The sequence below is a fragment of the Nipponia nippon genome, unplaced genomic scaffold, assembly GCF_047370975.1.
Source record: "Nipponia nippon isolate SJK-2023a ecotype South Korea unplaced genomic scaffold, ASM4737097v1 scaffold_10, whole genome shotgun sequence".
Classification (NCBI taxonomy): Eukaryota; Metazoa; Chordata; class Aves; order Pelecaniformes; family Threskiornithidae; genus Nipponia; species Nipponia nippon.
The window spans coordinates 29,809,305-29,830,902 of NW_028262291.1; the positions used below are offsets into that span (position 1 = coordinate 29,809,305).

The following is a 21,598-nucleotide window of genomic DNA, read 5'->3' on the forward strand; positions in this document are numbered from 1 at the left end:
TTGGCAGCCTGTTGTAGATCTCCCAGAGTTGTTGCAGCCTTGCCTTGCGTGGCTGGGCTACAGCCCAAAGCTTGTTGCTGAACTACACAGCATATCTTGCTCCTCATCTCCCTGGGATTGCTCGGGTCTGGTGGCCTTTTGACATTGGTTGCCATGAGCAAGCAGGCAGAGGGCACAGGATGCTGTGGCACACTTCAGTTGTTCCTGTACCACGGCACATCCTTTGCTTATCACTGGTAAGGGCTGAAGACTCTCCTCCGTAGCAATATAATGATGTTACTAAGAGATGCCCAGGCTCTCATGGGGCACTTTTTCAAAGGCTCCCTTGCAATCTTTTATAGACCCAAATCTCCTGCTATTGTCTGTAGCCTTTCTCCTTCAATTTTGTACATTGTGTTGTCTTGTTTTCCTACCTTGGTCCAGTATCTTCTGCCTTGGCTCTCTATTTCTCAGCTTCTGAGATGGGTAATGTGATTTCCATACAGTTCTGCCTGCCAGCTTGCAAAGGCTTATGCTAGAGAAAACCCTTCATGTGTTGCTGTTTGCCAGTCCCGGTTGGAGGCTTTCCCAATCTTCTTCTGTTGCCCTCCTTCACTTCTGTCACTAGTGGGAGAAGAAATCTGAAGGTGTATGAATCCACCAGCCATCATTCCACTGGATATCTGGAGTTCCCACGTCTACAGATATTTTTTTTTGTCCTTTTGTTTTCCTTGTGTCTCAACAGGTTTTCTTTAAACTTTTCTTGGGAACTTGAGTTAGAGGTTCAAACAGTGCACTGTGTAGTCCTTCTCCAGAAGATCAGTGGGAGATAATGATATTCCAGTAAGGGAGCTGGAAAAGGAACTCTTTCAATTTAAAATGTTACCAGTTTCTGGTAGTGCTAAAGTCAAACAATTGTATACATGGACCCTTTAAAAATACTCTCTGCTGCTCTCATGCATCAGTCGAGCAGAAATATGCATATGATTCTTAAACATGCATTTGTAGTGCTGATTACAATCTTAACAACAATTTTTTTTTTTTTTTAATTACTTCCAAAGAAGCTTGAAAACACAGGACTCCTTATATTCCCATGCATGCCAGAGCCTCCCTGTGGGATGCCAGTTGCCCGCAATGAACTTCCCACAACTGTATCAATGACTTGATTTTTTGACAGGATCTGGGCTGCGCTCTTCTAGCCCTCAAAGCTTTGCACTTGCAGAAGCAGGGCTCCTGCCTGGTGTGCTACATGTGCTTTGGCCCTCATCCCTGCATCTCCATCAGTCCTTGAAATTACCTGGTAAATGATGATGAGCTCCAGTGATGATCAAGTGTCCTGTTTGGTCCTTCTTCAGGGAAAGTCAATCACCTGTCTGTGGTGGGACTCTGGGTTGGATGGCAAGGAGAATGACTTTTGCCATGGGACTTTCAGGCTTCTTTTGGGATTCTGGTTGTTCAAGAGACAGGTCTTCCCAGACAGCTTCTCTCTCTCTCTATATATGCCACAGTGTATTGTTCACCTTGCCAGCACCCCGTGGAGAACCTGAGCTCTCATGCTTCACCTCCTTGCTCTGACTCCAAGAGAGCGCAAGTTAACCAGACTCTTGTTCTCTCTTTGTGCAGTCGTCTTTTCTCTGGTATGGCTGATGCAAAGTATCCGGACACGATTGCCTTGACCTTTGACCCCACCAACCAGTGGCTTTCCTGTGTATACAATGACCACAGCCTGTATGTGTGGGATGTCAAAGACCCGAAGAAAGTGGGCAAGGTGTACTCCGCTTTGTACCACTCTTCCTGCGTGTGGAACATTGAGGTACGTTGTCTGCACACAAGTGTTGGATTGCAAGTTGCAGCTGAGGAAGTCATCTGAAGAGCTGCCAAGTTTGAATGCAAACACTTACTGCAGAGAGAAAGAATTGACTCAGATTTCCTCCTGTGGTTAGTGTGGTTGCTACGAGGCTTGAGTTGGAGCTGGGAACAGTTCTTTGGCTGCACTGCAATGGCTGACCAAATGCGTTAGATGCAGTGTGTTACTGGGAAAAAAAAAAATCCCACTATTAAAAGGTGAGAGGTGGGAGAAGGAGCAGAACTGGACAAAGCTGAATGCAGGGGCTCCTTTCACAAAGTGCACAAGAGTTTACTGCTGACCTCAAAAAAATTGTCTCAGGTCTGTGGTGAGCAAGTGCTCCAAAGTCAAAGGAATGAAACAAGTGATAAGGTCTCAACTCTGATCCTTCTTAACCTATTTACCGGGATATCTGGAATTAGCCTCTCAAGTGGCTGTCATCTTCCAGTCTGTCTAGTTGGCTTTCCCTCAGAGGGACAGACGGAAGGAAAGGAGGTAGAGGAAACAATGTAATTGTTAATGTGTTGAAATATGTCCAACAGTGGTCAGGAAAGGGGGAAGTGGAAAGGAAGTGGGAAGAGGCTGAGGACTCATTTTGTTAATTTATTAATTGCATCTCACCCTTTCCTTCTGGATTATAAATCAACAGTAGTAGTTGAAAGTTGCAAACACCAGCGTAAGGTCGTTGTTGCATGGTCATTGTTGCATGATCTTTGAAATGCTCTCTTTGAACTACTAGAAACAAAGGATGCTGGCTTGTTGCACACTTCTTAAGGAGATGTTCTACATTCAGGGAAGCTCAGTGAGCATTTGTTTGAAGTGAATATGAAGCTCTGGTTTGCAAACAGGTTTTCATTAGGAGAACTGGCTGGCTCTCACCTTTACAAAATAGGGAGGACAGCCTTTTTATCTCATTTTGTTTTGAAACCTGCTACCAGTGCCTAGGGTGCCAGGCAATCTCATCCAAGGGTTGATTTTATCTACCCTTAGATGTATCCGGAGGTGAAGGACAACAATCAGTCATGCCTCCCCCCTGGTTCCTTCATCACCTGCTCCTCTGACAACACCATTCGTCTGTGGAACACTGAGAGCTCCAACATTCATGGCACAGCCCTGCACCGCAACATCCTCAGCAATGTAAGATCCCAGGTTTTGATCACCTCCTTGCCCTTGGGGTTGCTCTTCCTCATACACAGGTATTCCCAAGTTAAGGGTCAAACTTCTTTGGATTTCGAAGTCAACACAAGCTTCTCTGGAAACAGAGCACAAGTCTGGTAAAATGTATGAACCTGAAGAAACATGAAGGGAATATCAGGTGGAAAGATAGTTTGTCTGAAATGGCCCTGGGGACTATTGCTTTTTCCATAAACCATCCAAGCTTGGTCTCTTCCAAAATGGCTCATGCCATGTGCTTCAGGAGAGCTGTTTCTCTTTTTCTCCATCTCTGTGATGTGTAACCACTTTAAGATTTGTTTGGAAAAGGTGCATTAAATGAGGCATTAAATGAAGTTTGGGAGAATTGAATGAGAAACAGTTTACACTCACTTCATCTATCTAAGAGGGAGGATACTCATACAGAACGGTGATTACTTATAGACATTTGCCTCTGTTCTCAGTTGTGTTGGAAGATCCATGGGCACAGCAGCCCTGACCTGCCTGTGCTCAGCAATTTGCTCATGGTGGAAAAAGCTCCTGCTCTTTCTGTCATTTCTCAAAAGGCATGCACTGACTTGGATGATCCCTAGAAGTCTTCCAGATTTGTGCTGTGTCCCATACTACATTACAATCACTAATCCCGGAGCTTGTGTGTTGTGTGGGAGGTGCTGTTAGTTTCTAGCTTGAAGGGTAATCTTTTGCAAAGGGTGATCATGAGACACAGCTGTGAAACTTTCATCCTACAATATGAAGGGACTGAGTGCTTGCTCCTCGCTAAAAGATCCCACCAATTACAGCGTTAGTGCCAATGAAGTGTATATGTTGGCCAGGAGCCCCATTTCTAAGGCAGGTGCTTCACTTTAATATTTTGTAACTAGTTAATATTTCTGGGTGTATTGTATCCCCAGGACTTGATGAAAATCATCTATGTAGATGACAACACTCAGGTACTTCTGGACACTGATTACAACTCAGCAGGAAGTGCAGACAAAGCTGATGCACAGGTGATGGATACGAAGGTGGGGATACGCACTGTCTGTGTGAGTCCCAGTGGGGAGCACCTGGCTTCGGGGGACAGGATAGGCACTCTCAGGTAATCCCATAGAGCTGCTTGCGCAGATTGCAGCCTGGGCAGGCATGAGAATCAAAACCAGGTCTTGCTAATTTTATTAAACATACTGAAATCAGCCATGTTGTGTCTTAGGATATATGAGTTGCAGTCTCTGAGGGAAATGCTGAAGGTGGAAGCCCATGACTCTGAGATCCTATGTCTGGAGTACTCCAAACCTGACACAGGTAAATGCAATTGAGCTTCTTCCCTTTTGCATACGAATGTAGTGTTGAGCAAGTCAGAATGTCCAGCCGTGGTATGTCAGAACTTTCAGTGGTGAGCTACTCCTGGATTTCAGAGCAGGCTTGTAGCGTTGGGCCAGTAGAGACAGACTTCAAAACAGGCTTCTTTCTCATACTTTTTCTTGGAATATTGTAGGTTGAGATTGAAACTTGTTCTGTCTGTTGTTATAGTGTGAAATCCAGGGGTGTTCCTTTGTGTCCATCCGTGCAGTTAGCTACAGTATAATGTTTTGTCCCTAAGATGACTTGAGAAGCTGTTTTAAAATAGTGACTGGAAGAACAAATGACTTTTTAATAATGGTCTTGCATTCTTTTTAACTTTCTGACAGGCTTAAAGCTCTTAGCCTCAGCCAGTCGGGATAGATTGATTCATGTCCTGGATGCTGGAAAGGACTACAGCCTGCAGCAGACCCTGGATGAACATTCTTCTTCCATCACTGCTGTGAAGTTTGCAGGTAGAGAATCATGGCCTCCATCCAAAGCTGGATTTGATCACTGCTGTTGTCCCATTGTGGCTGTAAAGTAATTCTAACTGCTTGAACACTGGGTTAGGCCAGGCTGAAGCTGCAGCTGCTTTTTTGTCATCTTCTGTAGCTGCAGTCCTAACAGAAGGTGATATTTGACGATATTTGCCTTCTTTTCTCTTTTGTTTTTTTCTCCTCTCCTTCCTCCCCACTCAAAAAACCTCTCCTGATTGAAGTCCTCAGCATTTCTTTGAAAAGCTGTTTTCTGTAATGATTTATTCCTTTTAACTGATGTCAGATGGCTACACACTGTTCTTAGTGAGGAGAACTGTGCAACAGTCATCCTCCAAAAAAATCCCCAAACCCACAAAAAACGTTTTGGGATTAACTAGTCACAAGTAAATTTGTCACTGCAAACTGCAAAGTGTAAGACTTTGCATTCATGGTAATGGAGCACATTGCATCCCCAGCACTCAGTTACTACTGATGGTCAGACATCAGTGTGGTGTCTTTTGCTGTTGTCAGGGAGCAACAAGGGCTGGCTGCTCTGCCAGGGGAGCCAGTAGCCAAGGATGACAGGAAGGCAGGCAGAGGTAGTGGCCTCACTGGCAGTGGGAGAGTCCCACAGTACCTGAACAAGGTGGAACAAATCAAGTCCAGTGACAGTAACTAGATCCAGCCAGTAGTCCAGATCACCAGACAAATCCATAGTGATAAGACAGGTCAGCAATTCTAGGTTAGGATCAGTCTGGAGACAGTGAGCAGGGTCAGCCACAGTTCAGTGCCTGCCAGGCAAGCCCATGGCAGCAAGGCAGGTCCAAGCGCAAATCAGGAAGCTGAGTCCATGGGTCAGGGTCAGGATTCAGATCAGCAGGGTACGTGGCCAGGCACAGGTGTGGCTGCAATGCTGCTGCAGTGTAGCTCAGTTGGGGTTCAAGGATGAGAACCTCAGCTTGAAAGTAGCTCCCAAGTGAAGGGCAGGGACCTTGCTGAAGTTTCATAGCAGAGGCTTCTCTTCTTCTTCCTGAAGCCGCTGTGAGGCTTTTTCAGGTTTTTTTCTCAAGGAGCTCCAAGCCCACCAAAAGTTTCTCTGGCAGGTCTGTCTTATCAGTGAGCTGGCCTTGAATGCAGCCAGCTAAACTCCTAGGAGATGAGGGAACTGCACTCAAGGCCCTGGCAGCGAAGGCCTTTGTGCTAGTCTCTGAGCTAAGTGCAGCCCTGCTCTAAGTGGGTGCAGTTCAAGTGGGCTTGTGTGATATTGGATCCATTTTCATTACACAGAGTTTTATCAGGTGTTGCTTTGCTGAAGGAGCAGCTGGGTTACAGAAGAGAGCTAAGGGAAGAAGGAAAGCCTGATACTGCTGTAAGAAAGGGCAGCAAGAAACATGTGACTGACTTCGAGGACTGAAAAGTGCCTTTTGCCCGTTTTCAGCTCATACTGAGTGTGAACCTGTCATATTGCCACAGAGTGCTGTGGCACACAGAGAATAAGCTTGTGAGCATACTGTGGGGGGAGAAGACAGAATTACATCCTAATCTGTTGTGTAAAGCCTCTGTGTTAAGGCCTCATGCACTCTGAGCATTAACAAATGCTGTCCCTGAGAAGGGCCTTCTGTTTTGCTGCAGCATCCTGCTGCTTAGGTAGGAGTCAGTCTTAGCTAATCAGGACTGGAATAAACCAGCAGTGGTACAAATTGAAACATTTCCTCCACCTTGTATTTGTGTTTATCTTTTGATCGGCTCCTGCCTTTTTGTTCCAGCCAATGATGGGAAGGTGCGAATGATAAGCTGTGGGGCAGACAAGAGCATCTATTTCCGCACTGCGCAAAAGGTAACTTATTACAGCTTTTTGTGCACTTTTATTTAATAATCTCTCCACAAAGGAACTACTTTAAAGCGTGATATCAGAGTTTCTGTATGAGCCCGTTGCTCTTTCAGCCTCAGTGTCTCCCACTGACTCAATGCAAGAGATTACATTTGGAGAACTAGTTCTGTGAAGCATGCAGCTACTCCCAGCCTGACCTCTCTCAGCAAGATGCAAAGTAGAGAACTGTTAGGATATCTGCTTTTCTTTTGCTGCCAGGGCTATTGTGAGGAGTGGTGAAAGAGTATGGGCTGGAGAGGAGTTCATTGTGCCTCCAGTCCCAGCTGCTGCCAGCAGACCTGGTTAGTGGGAAGGGTTGGTTTGTGCTGGCTGTGTGAGAGGACTCGTCTGTATTTAGAAGTTTTTAGTAATGGGTTAACTACTTGATTTTGACACAGTCTTTACCCACATGCTTAGACAGGAGAAGGGGTTCAGTTTACCCGAACACATCACATTGTTAGGAAGACCACTCTGTATGACATGGATGTGGACCCCAGCTGGAAATACGCAGCTATTGGATGCCAGGATCGTAACATCAGGTTAGTTTACTTCTTTTCTTGAAAATATTTTTGCAGTCAAAAATGAGTTGGCCAAGGCGGCCCCATCTTCCTCATTCCTCTAGGTTCTTTGACACAGCATTTTCAGACGGATCTGAGGCCTCACCTCACACTCTGTGAGGTTGAACTCTGCCTTTCCCCTCGCTGATAAAAAGCTGTGGATATATGCAAATCCCCATGGGACTCAGCTTCTTGCTGGGTTGCCTGTAGAGCAAAGCATTTCTACTGGGAGTGCAAGTGTGCCTTCCTTGGCACATCATTGAGCTGTGAGGCAAGAACAACGGCACTGTGGTAATTTTTGCTTTTAAAGGCATGTCTAGTGAGAAGCTGTGAGGTCCTGTGGAATAGCTGAGACTGCAGGAACCTAAACTTGAGTTACGTTTGACTGTCTTTGGACAAGTGGAATCCATACTGTGCTCCCTATTTATCCATTTCTCTAATCTGTCTGCTTCTACCTTCAAAGCAAAGGAGACTCTCTGTAGTTGTGTGTCTCCTGTTGTATCTGGGTGAGATGTTTCGGTCATAGCTACATACCACTGCTGAATGTAATTTGGTTTTGTATTCTAATGTAAATAAAGGGTCTTGCTCTCTTAACCCTTTCCTTTAGTATGAAGGAGCCACAGATATTTTTATAGCAGGGAGGACTGACTGAAGCTTATGAAGAACCATTTCTGCTACATAACCATTAGCCATTACAAGGCATGGCAAGGTTTTCTCTCCCATTTGACCTCTCCTTCATTGCCATGATGCAATTCTTGGTTTTGATCGTTGACTTGAGAATCAAGCCTCAATTTTAATTCAGATAATCTGCTTGATATCATATCATCCAGTCTTGGGCCCCTACATTACTTTTGAGGTTGTTTCTTGAACCTTTTAAATGATTGCTGGTTATAGTTCCCAGAGGTCATTTCTCCACTTCCTGTGGCTTGGCCGTGTTCCCTGTTTCTCATGTGGAATGAGGAGCAGAAAGAGAAAAGGGTCCTGGTGACAAGAGCCACGGAGCAGTACCTGGGCAAAATGAGAAATGTTGTCTTATGTTGTCCCCCTCAGGGTTTTCAACATAAGCAGTGGGAAGCAGAAGAAGCTTTACAAGGGATCCCAAGGTGAAGATGGCACCCTCATCAAAGTAAGAGGTTTTCTTTTTTTCTTCCCTCTTCCTTTTTTCCAGCTCTTCCAAATGCAGCTCAGGGCTAAGAAAATGAAATACAAATCTGAACACAGGAACTTCTTTTCTTTTTTTTTTTTTTTTTTCTTTTTTTTTTTTTCCTCCCCCCCCTTGCTCCATACTTTGTCCCTTATCCTGCTGCTGCTTCCTGGTACCTCCATCCTTAAGGGCTGGTAATGTATTTGCGTTCCATCAGGCTAAAACAGGAAAAGAGTCAAGGAATGCTGAATTTGATCTATAACTTCTCTCTCTTTTGTGTTTCTGAAGTGAGGCACAGGCCCATGCTGTAAAAGCAAGTAGAACTGCACCAGTATCTGTCAGGAGATTATTTAGTCCATTTACTTTAATCCTTTACTTTCTGCTCCAGAGAGCTCATTTTGGCTTTCTTGACTATTTTTGTTAGGATTTTTAAGGTGGAGCTGCCTGTTGATCAGTGTTTGAAAAATTCGTGGTTGCCAGAGGGCAAATATAAGGGCAACTCATGATGAGTTCATGAAATTAAGTAGCATCTGCCCTGAAGAGCCTGTATTCTTCAAGTCTTGGAGTGCTGGACAAGCCCAGTACTGCTTAGAGAGAGTCTGTTCATGTTTCCCACCTGCTGAGTGCATCCAGGCCTTGGGGTAGGGTAGCAGGCCTGCTTCTGCCACTGTCCCGGGCTTCCCCTGGTAAACCAGGTGCATTCAAGAGTCAGCATTAAGAGTGATGCCAGTACATTGGGATGTGGAAGAATTGCATTCTTGTCTTTAAAGGGGGAAGACCAACTGACACAACCAAAATATCTCTCAAGTTAAGTTACCAAACAAGCTTCTTCATCGTATTTGTTTTCACTGATAATTTTTCTACTTTTTAAACCAAATATATCTGTTCAGCTGCACAGACCAGCAGTATTATTGATGGGTCTAAATAACTGGGTAAAAAGGGAGAGGAAAGCAAACAACTTTGTTCAGTGTCATCTCTTCTGTTTTACAGAGAAAGATAAGTTCTCTTTCTCTTTGCCTGTTATAATTCCTACAAAGTTTTTTATAAGCCAGAGTAATGAAAATGAAAAATTGATGCTACACGTTATTGCTGGTAAACTCAGGTGCTTGATTATATCTTTCTCAGACCACAAACCATGAAATGTTGCTGGGAGCTGGATTTTTTGGTTTTTTGGGTTTTTTTCATGTGTAGCTGAAGTGGGGAATCTCAATTATTTTTAATGTTGCTTTGTTCATTTTTAGGACAATTATGTAACCAAGGGATTATGGTTGTCTCTGGAATTTAAACTTGCCTGGCATGTTGTTCTGAGATCGTATTATACATTGCAGTTTAACAAGTAGAACCCAAACAGTGACATGCAAAGCAAAAGATACAGCAACAAAATAAACATAACCAAAAAAAGTTATCATTATTTAAATACCATGTCTCCCTCAAAAAAGAGACATATTCACTCTCAGTTCCTTAAAGTTCTACAAAGGACAGAGCAGGACATTTGGTGACAGTAGCTGTATTTGCTGTGTAGTGCTGCTTTAGACCTAATGAGGCATTTGGAGGGGGTTTTATATTTGATCCATGATCAAACAAGAAATGGGTGTATATGAAAAAAAGAAAAACCCAAATATGGGAGTTGCAAATGCTGGAGATTTGACAGCATCATTATCAAAGACAATTTCTCTGCAGTGTTGAGTTCTTTTTTGGTTTCTCTCCTCAAGACTGGAGTCTTTTAATATTTCACTTAACTCTGTCAGCTCTGATTATTTTGGGGGGGTGTGTTTTGGCGAGTGTGGGGTTCTGTTTTGTTTTGATCTTAAGATAGAAGAAAGTAAGACCCAAGTGGTTAAAAGAGGTAGGAGAGAGAGGTGTAAGTCTGTCCATTGGTGATGGTGCCTTCACAGTCATGAAGGCGTTTAATGTACATGTCTTTAGTCTCTGATTAGGTTGGAGATAGTTTTAACACTTTAGTCAGGTTGCTGGATAGCCTGGTACACAATTGGAGTCCTGTGGGAACTACTTGCATTTTATTCTTTTAACTACTATGACTCTCTTGGGGACCATTTTCATGCAGTTTGAAGGCACTTTCTCACCAGATCTTTGTGCTTCTTTTATCTCCTAAACCAGGTGCAAACGGATCCCTCTGGTCTTTATATTGCAACCAGTTGTTCTGACAAGAACCTCTCCATCTTCGATTTCTATTCTGGCGAGTGTGTTGCAACCATGTATGGACATTCAGGTAAGGCATGTAAACTTCTGGAAATGTGATTTTTCTGCTGATGACTATATAGCAGGGTCTGTTACTAATCAAAGCTTTCTGAAGGTTCCTCCCCACCAAATTTTACCCAATGGGTATTCTGGAGTAGGTTATGGTTGAATGAAGTGTTATAGCTTATTTCATTGCAATTTCAACTTTTTTTCAGACCTCATTTTGCATTGCAAAACACAAGCACACACACGCCTGTCAGGCCATGTATTTGTTTACATAGTTTTTCTAATAGCCTATAAAATAATAGGTGGTTTTTCAGTGTATATTTAGTTTCATTATGATACATGCTCAGCTCCTACCATGCCGGGGCTACTCTGTTATAGGCAAAAAAAGACTTCGGTCTTGGTGCTTATTTTGCTATGGGATACCCTTTCTATGTCAAGCCTAGATTCTTTGTTAAATGCTTATGGTAATTGGGGCATATTGATCTGTGAAGTGTGTTGGCTTTAATCAGAATTGAGTTGCTGAGCACAGATAGGCTATTTGGCTAATGATCTCTTCCGCCCATTGGAATAATTGAGATTTTTTTTTTTTTCCTTGTGCTTTATTTCACACAGAGATTGTAACTGGGATGAAATTCAGTAATGACTGCAAACATCTGATCTCTGTTTCTGGTGACAGGTAAGAGGGGATTGCTTGTTTGTGATATGAGCTCATGCCATCTCACACTGGAATTAAAATGTGTCCTGAAGGATGGTAGAATTGTGGTTTTGTGGGTTTTTGGTTGTGTGGGGGTTTTTTTGGTTTTGTTTTTTTTTTTTTTTTTTGTTAAATGAGGGATGTTTTATGAATTCCAAAGAAACCTCAGAGCTTTCTGAATCCTAAATGTGTGCTGTTGGCAAAGCTCACAGAGCTTGTATTATCCTTCCATGGAATGAGATGCCTATGTGAAGTGCTTCCCTTGTGGTTTGCTGAGTGTAGGTACTATTCCCTGCTGGAAGGGATGTGGCCTGTTTCCTTACCAGCCTTCAGGTCTGTAATGTAATGCAGCTTGTGGTATTCTGACCAGTGGTGCCAAAACTTTGTCTTACAGTACTCCTGTTGGTGAGGTTTCACCAGGTGAACGAGCCTGTCTAGCAGCAAAAGGGACAGGCCTGTCCCTGCTCTTTGCTCCTGTCCCTGTGGTCGTCTTCCCCACTCCCCTAAGTCAGCTGTGGTGACTCATTAAGCTGATTCAGGTCGCTACATCAGCACCCCCCCAGCTGAGTTTTCTGCTGATTTAGTGAGCTAAATCAGCTCTCCAAAAGCTTAAGAAATCACCAGACTGAGCCCAAGGGGAAAAGGAGACTACATGCCTAATGTGATGATTGTAGAGATGAGTGGACCCACTATTTCTGGAATCAGTGAATGCTTAAATCGGCTGAACCGAATAAAATTTTTCCTTTGAGAAAGATGGTTCCTGGAGTGGTATTTCAAGGCCAGAGCAACCCAGATTCTCTCTCTTTCTTTCTCTTTACTATTAATAAATCGCAATTGAACCGGAAAAAGAGTTTTAGAGGGTGAGTTGTTACAGAACATACAATATATCACCTTAAATTGCATCAGTTAGTTATTTCTGTCTTTCAGTAAAAAGTAAATAATTTGTTTTTCCTCTTTCTTTACCTTTCATGTGTGTAAATAGATTTGGGGAAAAGTTGCAGAAAAGAGAGTCCTTTTGTTGTGGATTTCTGATAAATTCCAGAAACATGGATGATTTGAGGTCCCCAGTGATCCTTGTGATTTAGTACAATGTTTCCTTGTTGACCATTTCCATGAGCAAAAGGGTCATTTTATTCACTAAGGGTGCGGAGGAGACGGATGAGAAGTGAGGAAAGGATTCATGAAGAACTTTGTTGTAAGGAGAGGAGAAAGCATGTTTTTCAAAGGAGAACAGGGAAAACAGTCTGTTCACACACAGCAGCATGTGCAAAGAATAAAACTGAGAATAGAAAGAGAAATGGAGATGGAGAGGGGCATGAGGACTAGGAGACCCATGTGAGAAAAGTACTGCAAGGAAAAAGAAAAGCGGCAAAAGGGGTAGGTGGGAGCATGCTTCTGTAGAGCTTTGTGTTGAATGTTAATGTTCGTACCGTTTGCTGCTTATCTCTAGGTTTGACAGCTGTGGGGGTGGGATAAATGAACAAGCCAGATTGGCTTTCTGAATTTGTTTCCTGCTTTTCAATATTTTCTCAGCAGCAGATTATGGTTGCTGTTATGTTCAAGAAAGCTGCTGCTTGAAGGGAAGCAGCTGGCTGCCCCTGGGTTGCCATAGTTCCCAGATGCAGTGCATCACCATTTTCTCCTGGCTGAAGAGCTGGGGTTGGAGGATGATGGTGTGTTCACTGTTGATGGGAAGCATCTGTGTCTGCGTGTGACTTCGGTAGCTGGGAGCGATGCTCTTGAGCTTTGTTGCAAAGGGAGTGGCACTGGTGGCAAGAAGGGAATTTTTAGTTTTTCATTACGGCCTCAAGCTGCGCCAGGGGAGGTTTAGGTTAGATATTAGGAAAAACTTCTTCACTGAAAGGGTGGTCAAGCACTGGAACAGGCTGCCCAGGGAAGTGGTTGAGTCTCCATCCCTAGAGGTATTTAAAGAACGGATAGATGTGGCGCTCAAGAACATGGTATGGTGATGGACTCGGCAGTGCTAGGTTAACGGTTGGACTCGATGATCTTAAGGGTCCTTTCCAACCTTGACGATTCTATGATTAAAATCTCCACAGACTGCAAAGCGGGGTTTCTGTCTTCTTTTCGTGTGGCATGGAAATAAAACCTTTTAAAATGTCTCCTCATGAGAGGATGAAAATGGAGAAGATGCAGGCATTCAGGATCCTGGTGCTTTTGGCATTTGCCTCAGGTCCAGGAGACCAAAGTTCATGGCCATTGTTCAAAACAGCAGAGAAAATGGATTTTTACAAACTATCAAGGAAGAGGGGAAAGCCCCTCCTTGAAAACTCCTTGGTGGATTGGAGTACCCATGAGTATAATGGCACTGATGGGTCTTGAAGAACTTGATTAAATCCTCTTTGGATTCCAAAGTAGTGTGCAGGGTTTTATAAATGATAGTAAAAGCACCACCTCTGTTTCTACATCAGTGTAAGTATACCCAGCTAGACAGGAAAGGCAGGCGAGATGAGAAGAATTAGTTAACACTGAGGTTAAATTTCAAAGAAAACGCTGGTCATTTTACTTTCTAGTAGCTGAAGATGAGATACAGTGTTCTCCAATGAGATGAGGAATTTCTTTTATTTTTTAGCCAGATTTCTGAAGAAAATGAGACCAATGAGATCACACTGTTTGTTTCCCTCTCTTAAACACTTTTGAATCCATTGACCAAATTCACTCAAATTCCCTCCTGGAGGGATCCCAAGTAAATATTAGGAGTATCCTGACTGCAAAAAGTACTGCCACATAAGCTTAAGCGTTATTGCACCACAGAGGCTCTATGGGATGGTGGGCATTAGGAAGGCCTTGACCATGGGGCTAGTTGCATCAGAGGCTGCAGCTTAGCCTCTATTAGAGGATGCAAAGGACATCTGTAGGCTCCACTTATCCTGCTGACCGTGGAGGGACTTGTTACAGCATTTCCTTCAGCAGCTGGTCAGATAGTCAAATAAAGGTATAGGATCAGAGATAAGTCTGTGCAAATATTTCTGCAGTTGCTCTCGCCCACAGGCAGTCTTTGCCAGGCAGGTTTTACCTTTTTGTCATGAGGCCTGTGATGGGTTTGAGTTTCTGTGAAGCTGTTTCTGCGTGTGTCTGTCCCTGCTACAGACAGAAGGGCTCGCTTGCCTCTGCAGTGGGAATTGATAATATCAATAAACTGAACTGAGACTTGACCCCAGCCTCACCTTTCCCTCTTCCAGCTGCATCTTCATCTGGCGTCTGAGCTCAGAGATGACCATTAACATGCGGCAGCGACTATCTGACATGAAGCAGAGAGGGAAGCAGGCAGAAAAGTCTCCTCCGCACAAGACAACTGGACTCATGAGGTGAGCAGACTGAGAAGAGGTGGCTGGCTTTGCAGGGCTTAATGTGAAAAGCGTGGCACTGGGATTCAATTGTAAGGTTTCTGCTATCTTCACTAATAGCGTCTCCCAAAAGTTCTCTTTACTCTTCTTTTGGATTTGGCATGGGTTTTGTGCCCCCCTTCTTTGCATATAGAAGCCTGACTGTGATCTTCCAGACAGACTTACTTAGTGTTGCTTCACTGATTGCAACATGTATGCGATGCCTCTTGTGTCTTAATTTAGTTTAATGATGTGGTCAGAAACTTTAATAAGCAGTTTACCTAGCAATACCGAGGCTGGTACGCAGCATCCCACCAGGGAAGCCTTGCTCCTTCATGAATAAAGTTCTCTGGACCTAAGCTGAATGCAATTTAAAGGCTGTTTTCTGCAGTGTCAGTACTGAAGTATACCTGTGAGCTGTATGAGTTTGCCATGTTGATCATAATTCTGCAAGAGTCCTTACAGTTGTGCTGTTCCTTTGTTAACTATTTCCCGGAGGCTTTGAAAAAGGTCACCTAAAAATAATTGTAATATAAATAATAAATATAAAAATAATTTCCATGTGAAAAGTTCTTGGCAGCTAAATCATATTATTATTTTTTGCTCAGTAAACAGCATATCTAAAAACAAACTACCACAGCCTACAAACTGAATAGATCTAAATTTATCTGGTGACCTTTCTTTAAAAAGTAGTGCTTAAACACAGACCCTGTTTTTAAACAGAACAAGAGTGACAGGGGATTATGGATTATTAGTGTAATATATTTTGTTTCTCTGTAGTTAGTAAATAGCTGAGACTAATTTGACTGTAAAGAATGCAGGGGAGAGTCCTGACTGAGGTGATATGGGATCAAAGTGGGGAAAAAGGATAAACACAGATTTTTGATGCTAGGTCCCACAATTTTCCTCCTCCAAATGACTACAAATTGAGTTCTGGATATAAAAGTGCCAAAGCACTGGAGGACTTACCACACTGGTTGTTAGAGTATCACAGGGACCTTCCCACTCCCTTTGGGAACAAGTAATGTTGAAACAAGTCTGTCTGCATAGTTTCATTTAGGAAAGTCTTGATCTGCTCATTCTTGAAACGAGTCTTGTCTAATAAGTGCTTTTGGTAATGATGCTGGGAGAACTCAGGAAGCCTTTTTTTCTAGCCAAAATTCTGGAGCTGTCAAGCAATGTGCTTTTTATAGCAGACTCTCCATTATTCCAGCAGCTGCAGCCTTACCCTACCGAGGCTCAGCCTGTGACAGATAATCCCAGTTCTCTTCCGCATTAGGTGATACTTGTTTCCGTCACAGACGCTTGCTGAAGGGCGGTGTTAGTGCCACACCAAGCCCAGCACTTTATTAAACTTGTTTGGTAACCTCTTTGCAAGCCTGGAATCTACTTGTTTGGTCAGCTTTGAAAGCTTGTTTTCAGTTTTGATCGACCACTGTGGTCACTGGAGATCAGCAAAGACATAACTACAGAGCATTTTGGATTGGGACTGAATATGGAGGAAAAGCCTATTGGACCAGCATTACTGAGGTGGGAGAAGAAAAACTAATGAACTTGAATAAGATTGGTTTTCTGGATGTCCTGTACCTGTTCTGGTTGTGTTTCCAAAGTCTGTGTAGGTTGCAGTGGAGACTGGGGTTGCACCTTGTGGTGTGAAACTGTTGTCTCAAAAGGACTCACAGTAGTGTAAGAAAGGTCCCTGCCTGGCGATATGTCATTTGTTCTATGATATTTTCTCTAGAATGGTATTGTTAGAATGTTGCAGGGGTAGTAATGCATTCTCCTAGTATCATAGTATGAATGTATGACAAGGTGAATAATCAAAGTAATACTGGGGAAACAAAACTGAACTGAGAAGGCAGTGGGGAGATTAAGATTTCCAGTTCAGGACAGTGCTGTCTCTATCCAGCTGTGACTGGCAGGGCAGGGATTGTCCCAGGTGAATAACATCTGGAGCATAAAAATGCCTTTCTGGGTCAAACCAGTGCTCCATGAAGCCCAGTATTCTGCCTGTGAAAGTAGCAATGGAAGATGCTATTTAGTGAGACACTGTGTGAGCCTTGCTATATGGATCTCTGTGGTCCATTTGCCTCATGCTCAATTGTTATATCGGGGATGTTAGGAGGTACATCTCTGCCTGTTCCCTTTAGTATTTGGTCATGGACCTGTCGTCCACTGAATTTGTATAAATCCTTTTTGAACTTTGTAATATTGTCTGCCTCTGCAGCCTCCCATGGTGATAAGTTCCAGGAGTTCACTGCTCTCTGTGGAAAGAAGGACTTTTTTTTGTCTCTATTAAACCACACTCCTGCTAGTTTTGTTGAAAGCTCCCTGCTTCTGAATATTGTTAGCTTTGGTGAACTATAGTTCTGCATCCAGCTATCTGTAGTCCCCATGGTTTTGTAAACCTCTGTCATAACCTTTCTCCATCCAGCCTTCTCTTCAAACTGAAGAATCCCAGCCTTTTCAGTCCCTCCAAAAACTTCTAGAGAGACTAAAGTTTCTCCTCTGAAGGATTTCTTTGACTTGCCTTTATAGGACATTGGATTATTTTAGAATTGATCGGACCTGTAGGACCCACAGTTCTCCATAGTGCCCCTGAGAGCCTCTCAGTTCTGCCGCTGGTTGTGGTAACTGCAGATGTGTGCTTTTCTCTCATCTGCTGAACATGAGGAGCTTTGATGGTTTGGGATAATAGAACTTGTACTCAGCTGATATTGTTGGTACATTTTGGTTTTGAGGCATTTGTATTTTCAGAGAAGGAACCATGTAAAGGCCTTTTAATACAGTTTTGATTTCGATCCAAGTATGCATTTATTGTTTAGAAAAGCTTGTCTCAAATTTTTGGAAGGGAAGTTTTAAACTGATTTTACTGTGGAATGTTTGCAGGGCTTATAGTCATGTTTTAGCTGAGCATTTATATTTTTTTATTTTAATTTTAAAAGTCACTTTTTCTGTGACTTTCATTGAAGGTCTAGTATAAATAGCAGGAGATAGAAATGTTATCCAAATTAAATTGTCTAAAACTAATATATGTTTGCTGAAGAAGTCCTGTGTGCCCTCAGATATATTTGGAAAGAAGAGCTTCTTATCAAATTCTCAGTGAAGCTTTGGTCCAGTCCAGGAAAGCTGTGCAGTTTCCAGGGCTCAGAATGGGGCAGGCTTTTGACGCCAGTCAGAAGTGGTGCCTGAGTCTGTGCTGAACTACTGCAATTACAACACCAGGGAAACTCTGAAGGCAGATGCACTGTGATCTTTCTGTGGGGGAAAGCAGGGTAACTTTCTTTTGAAACCCTTAGGCATTTGGGGAGGGGGAGGAGGCAATCTGCTGGTGATGCCTACCACACAGGATGTTACAGTTTCATAAATAGGCCCCTAAAGCTGAGGGTTTAAGTAGCACGAGATCAGAGTGGGAATGCTGACAACATACCTCTTTAAATGGATAGTTGCCATTCTTGTCTGTTTTGTTTTGTTTTAAGAAAAGAGAGAAGGGCTGAATTCAGGACATGCAAAAAATACAGAGTACCTAATATCAGATGTCTTAATACTGAAACTCCATAAAGACATGTGGCACTTTTAAGTCTATATATGTGTCCTGAAGACTTTCTCACTGAAGGTCCTTCCCTGCCACTGACCCCATACTGGCAGACCCTTCAGAAACTGGGAGCTGAAGTGCAACTGACTCTGCCCATCTGTACAGAACGAGACCCAGGCACAGTACTAGAATGGGATAGTTCCTCAGCAAAGGAAGAAGACAAGAGAAAGGACAAGTAAAATCCTTGCTCTGAGTCACATGTATCATGAGAACTGGACATGACTGTACATGCTATTCTGGAATAGCTACTCTGAAACATTCATTCTGGTATAATGATGCTTTGTTGGGGTTTGGCTGAACCTGCTCTCACCAAAAGAGAGAGGTCTTATTCCTTTGCTTTCAGAATGCTCTCGTGTGGTGCTTATTTGGAAGCAGCTCCCGTGCTTGAAACATCACCCTACATTACTCTGACTTCCATCTAAGCATGAACAAGAACTGAGGAAGAGTGTTGAGGAGATGTGTGCAACAGAGGGGCATAGAAGAAAATCCAGAGTACATAGAGGAAAGCAGGGAAAGAAAGGAGAAAGGAGTAAAGCCCAAATTAAGGGATTGACTTGGGCAAGCACAACAGTTAAAACGCTCAAGACCTTGTGAACCTAGGTTTCATTTTCAGGAGTATCTCAGTCTCAGGTCAGTGGGCCTAAGATCCTTTTAGAAAACCCCATTCAGTTGTCTCCCTTCAAGTCAGAGGACTGAGTTTGAAAAGCATATTTGAGTTGTAAAAAGGAGGACGGGCGGGGGGCATGAATTTTTGCTGGGATAATGCAAGGTAACCTTACATTTGTATCAGACACGTGTGACTTCATAATTTGTTTGGCACTTCCTGTGAGGTATCAAAAATGCCCATTTGATTTCCAAAATGTGTTTTGCATTCTCTTATTCAGCTCCCTTGAGGATATTGTAACATACTTTTTCCCCCTTACTAATTTTGTCAGTCACCATCTGATGGACAGAGGCCATCTTTCTATTTGTAACATAAACCATATTGGTAGCAATCCTTCCTTCTCCGTTTACACCAATGACAGTACATGCAGGAGCTTAGCAAACACATAACCTTGTCTTGCCATATCACCTCATCATAGTGAGGTATTCAACCAGTTAGATGTTAAAATGTCTTAATAATCCAACCCTTCTTCCTCAATAAACTCTTGAAACAACCGTCATGAATACAAGCAGAAAGATGCTATCAAAGTTACTGATACAAAGTTAATATTGTCTACCGTATTTAAATGTAATGTGCCTCATAGGATGAAACATGGCATAACCTCAAACCTACTGTGGTGCTTGAACTTTGTTGGGTTTCCCCTGCTTAGGCACAAGAACCTGAGAGTGGCAAGAGGGACAGTAGAAAAGAGGAAGAGACAGATAAACTTAAAAGTAGATGAGGGCAGCCAACATGAAACTGTTTCACTGGGGACACTGCATACTACAGTCAGTTTCTCCAGAACATCTCAAAGCTCATCTGAAAGGGTTGGGTAGCTATTGCTCAGCCACCTTTAATAAAATGGAAATTAACGTTCTGCCACTATATGGGAAGAGAAAATATTAAAATAACTTAACTACTTCTTACCATGTTTCAATACTGCCTGCTATCTGTCAGCTGCATGAAAAGTTGGTCCCTGGCCAGGCTGTATTTGGTGGAAGAGCTATTTTTATTTCATGAATAATGCTTGACACTCAACACCCACCAGTGATACCCTTTTATATCCTTTAATCCATTTATATGTCACTAATGATGATTTTGGCACTCTAGCTCAAGGCAATGGAGTGGGTGCTACTCAAATGTATTTGTTAAGGATTCTTCATTTATTCAATTATTGTCCAAAGTGGACATGTGATTCTGTTGCCTGAAGGGGTGAGGAGAGGAAGGAGAAGAGGAGAAGAAAGAGGGAAGATAGAGTTTGGTGTTGGCAAGTGTCCTTGATTGGTGTTGGGGAATTCTATCCTGGGAGTGCCTCTAAGGTCTGTGTGGGAACACTTGTCTGATCTACTTTGATTAAAGATCTGCCCAAAATATGTTTTACATTATTCCTTGTGCCTGAAGGCTAAAAATGGCAGCACAGTGCTTCTATGGTGAGTGGGCTGTGCCTGCAGATTCTGCGTGGTGCAATCCTTCATGTGAACCTGTCTCTGATGTGATAATTTGCCATGTACCCAATTGTTGTCAAACAGGGAGTATCTCTATGACATTTTTGATGTGTAAAAGAGTTGAAGAGAGGAAACGCTTAAGGGTGGGAAAAATATTTGCCTTTCAAATATGCTCTACCATCTTGACCTTAGGAATTGGCAGGGTCTGAAATGGAAGGCCAAGTTTCATTCCACTTGACTTTCACAGACTCGTTTACTTCTGTTCTGATTTCTGCCATCCTTCCACACATATGAAACAATTGCTGTGGCGGGCTCTACACACCTTTGTGCAGGGTTTAACTTGCCCAGTTTCTCAGAGGTGAGATTTGCTAGAGCGAGGGCTGTTTGGGAAAGTTGAGGCAGCCTGCTGAGTGTGGATGGAGATAAAGTAGAGAACTGTCTGTGTAGGGATTGAAATGGTGGGCAATTCTTGAGACACACCATAATACTCCTTCCAATTCCTGCCTCCCAGGCACGAGTCCATCTCTGCCCTGTCCTCTGTGCCTGTACTCTCATCAGACAGCGACAAGGATGGTGAAGATGAAGGGAATGATGAAGATGAGCTACGTGGGCTGCAGTCTTTCCATATTCAGTCCAGCTGCAACACTGAGAGAGACTCAGGTATAAATGGGAGAGGGGCATGGGCAGAGATGGAGAAAAATGGCATGAATGTGAAGTGGGGAGAAGAGGAAAGACACTTAGGGATAACAAGATATTGGCAGAAAGAGAAAGACCAAGAAATGGATTGACACCAATGGGTAATGTGGAGTTGCCCATTCCTGTATCTGAAGAGGGGTACATTTCGGAGTTCTCTGATTAGAAATTCAGTTGTTAAATTGCCAGGTTTCTTGCTAGTTCCAACTGGCCAAACAAATTTTGAGTTAGTGTCCTGGGCTTGGGTCTACAAGCTGTTAGAAGTTCACAGAAGCCAAAAGAGATCTCACAGAGGATTCTAGAGATGTCTGATAAAACTTACAGTAGAGATTACCATTACTAATTTGAGCTATTTTTACCACAGATGCTACAGTGTATTGGAGCAGGGTTTTTTCCCAAGCCTGGGATGGGCCACTGCACTGTGACAAGTGTTCTGCAGTGGGTCTGCTGAGTCAGTGAAAATCTTATATAAAACAGTACATCTCCGTTAAAAAGTTGATACAATGATTTGGTAGTCTATGGGAAAGCATGTGTTAGCAGTGGTCTGCTGGTTCAAAAGGTGTAGGAATGCTGCTTTTGGGGAAAGATGAGGTAAGAGGTCTTTAAAAAGCTGG

The 21,598-nt window shown here is 43.1% G+C and overlaps 1 protein-coding gene across 9 annotated transcripts in view; it reads left to right on the forward strand.

Annotated features, from left to right (window-relative positions):
- The window catches only part of MAPKBP1 (mitogen-activated protein kinase binding protein 1), a 103,959-nt gene that overhangs the window by 63,701 nt on the left and 18,660 nt on the right, over positions 1–21,598 (forward strand). For all 9 annotated transcript variants that reach the window (XM_087746287.1, XM_087746290.1, XM_087746286.1 and 6 more), the window contains 12 exons: positions 1,603–1,792; positions 2,816–2,962; positions 3,889–4,073; positions 4,185–4,276; positions 4,663–4,788; positions 6,558–6,628; positions 7,079–7,200; positions 8,269–8,344; positions 10,481–10,592; positions 11,180–11,243; positions 14,465–14,590; positions 20,803–20,951. In XM_087746287.1, coding sequence (XP_087602413.1) covers positions 1,603–1,792; positions 2,816–2,962; positions 3,889–4,073; positions 4,185–4,276; positions 4,663–4,788; positions 6,558–6,628; positions 7,079–7,200; positions 8,269–8,344; positions 10,481–10,592; positions 11,180–11,243; positions 14,465–14,590; positions 20,803–20,951 — 1,460 coding nt within the window. The remainder of the gene's footprint in view (positions 1–1,602; positions 1,793–2,815; positions 2,963–3,888; positions 4,074–4,184; positions 4,277–4,662; positions 4,789–6,557; positions 6,629–7,078; positions 7,201–8,268; positions 8,345–10,480; positions 10,593–11,179; positions 11,244–14,464; positions 14,591–20,802; positions 20,952–21,598) is intronic.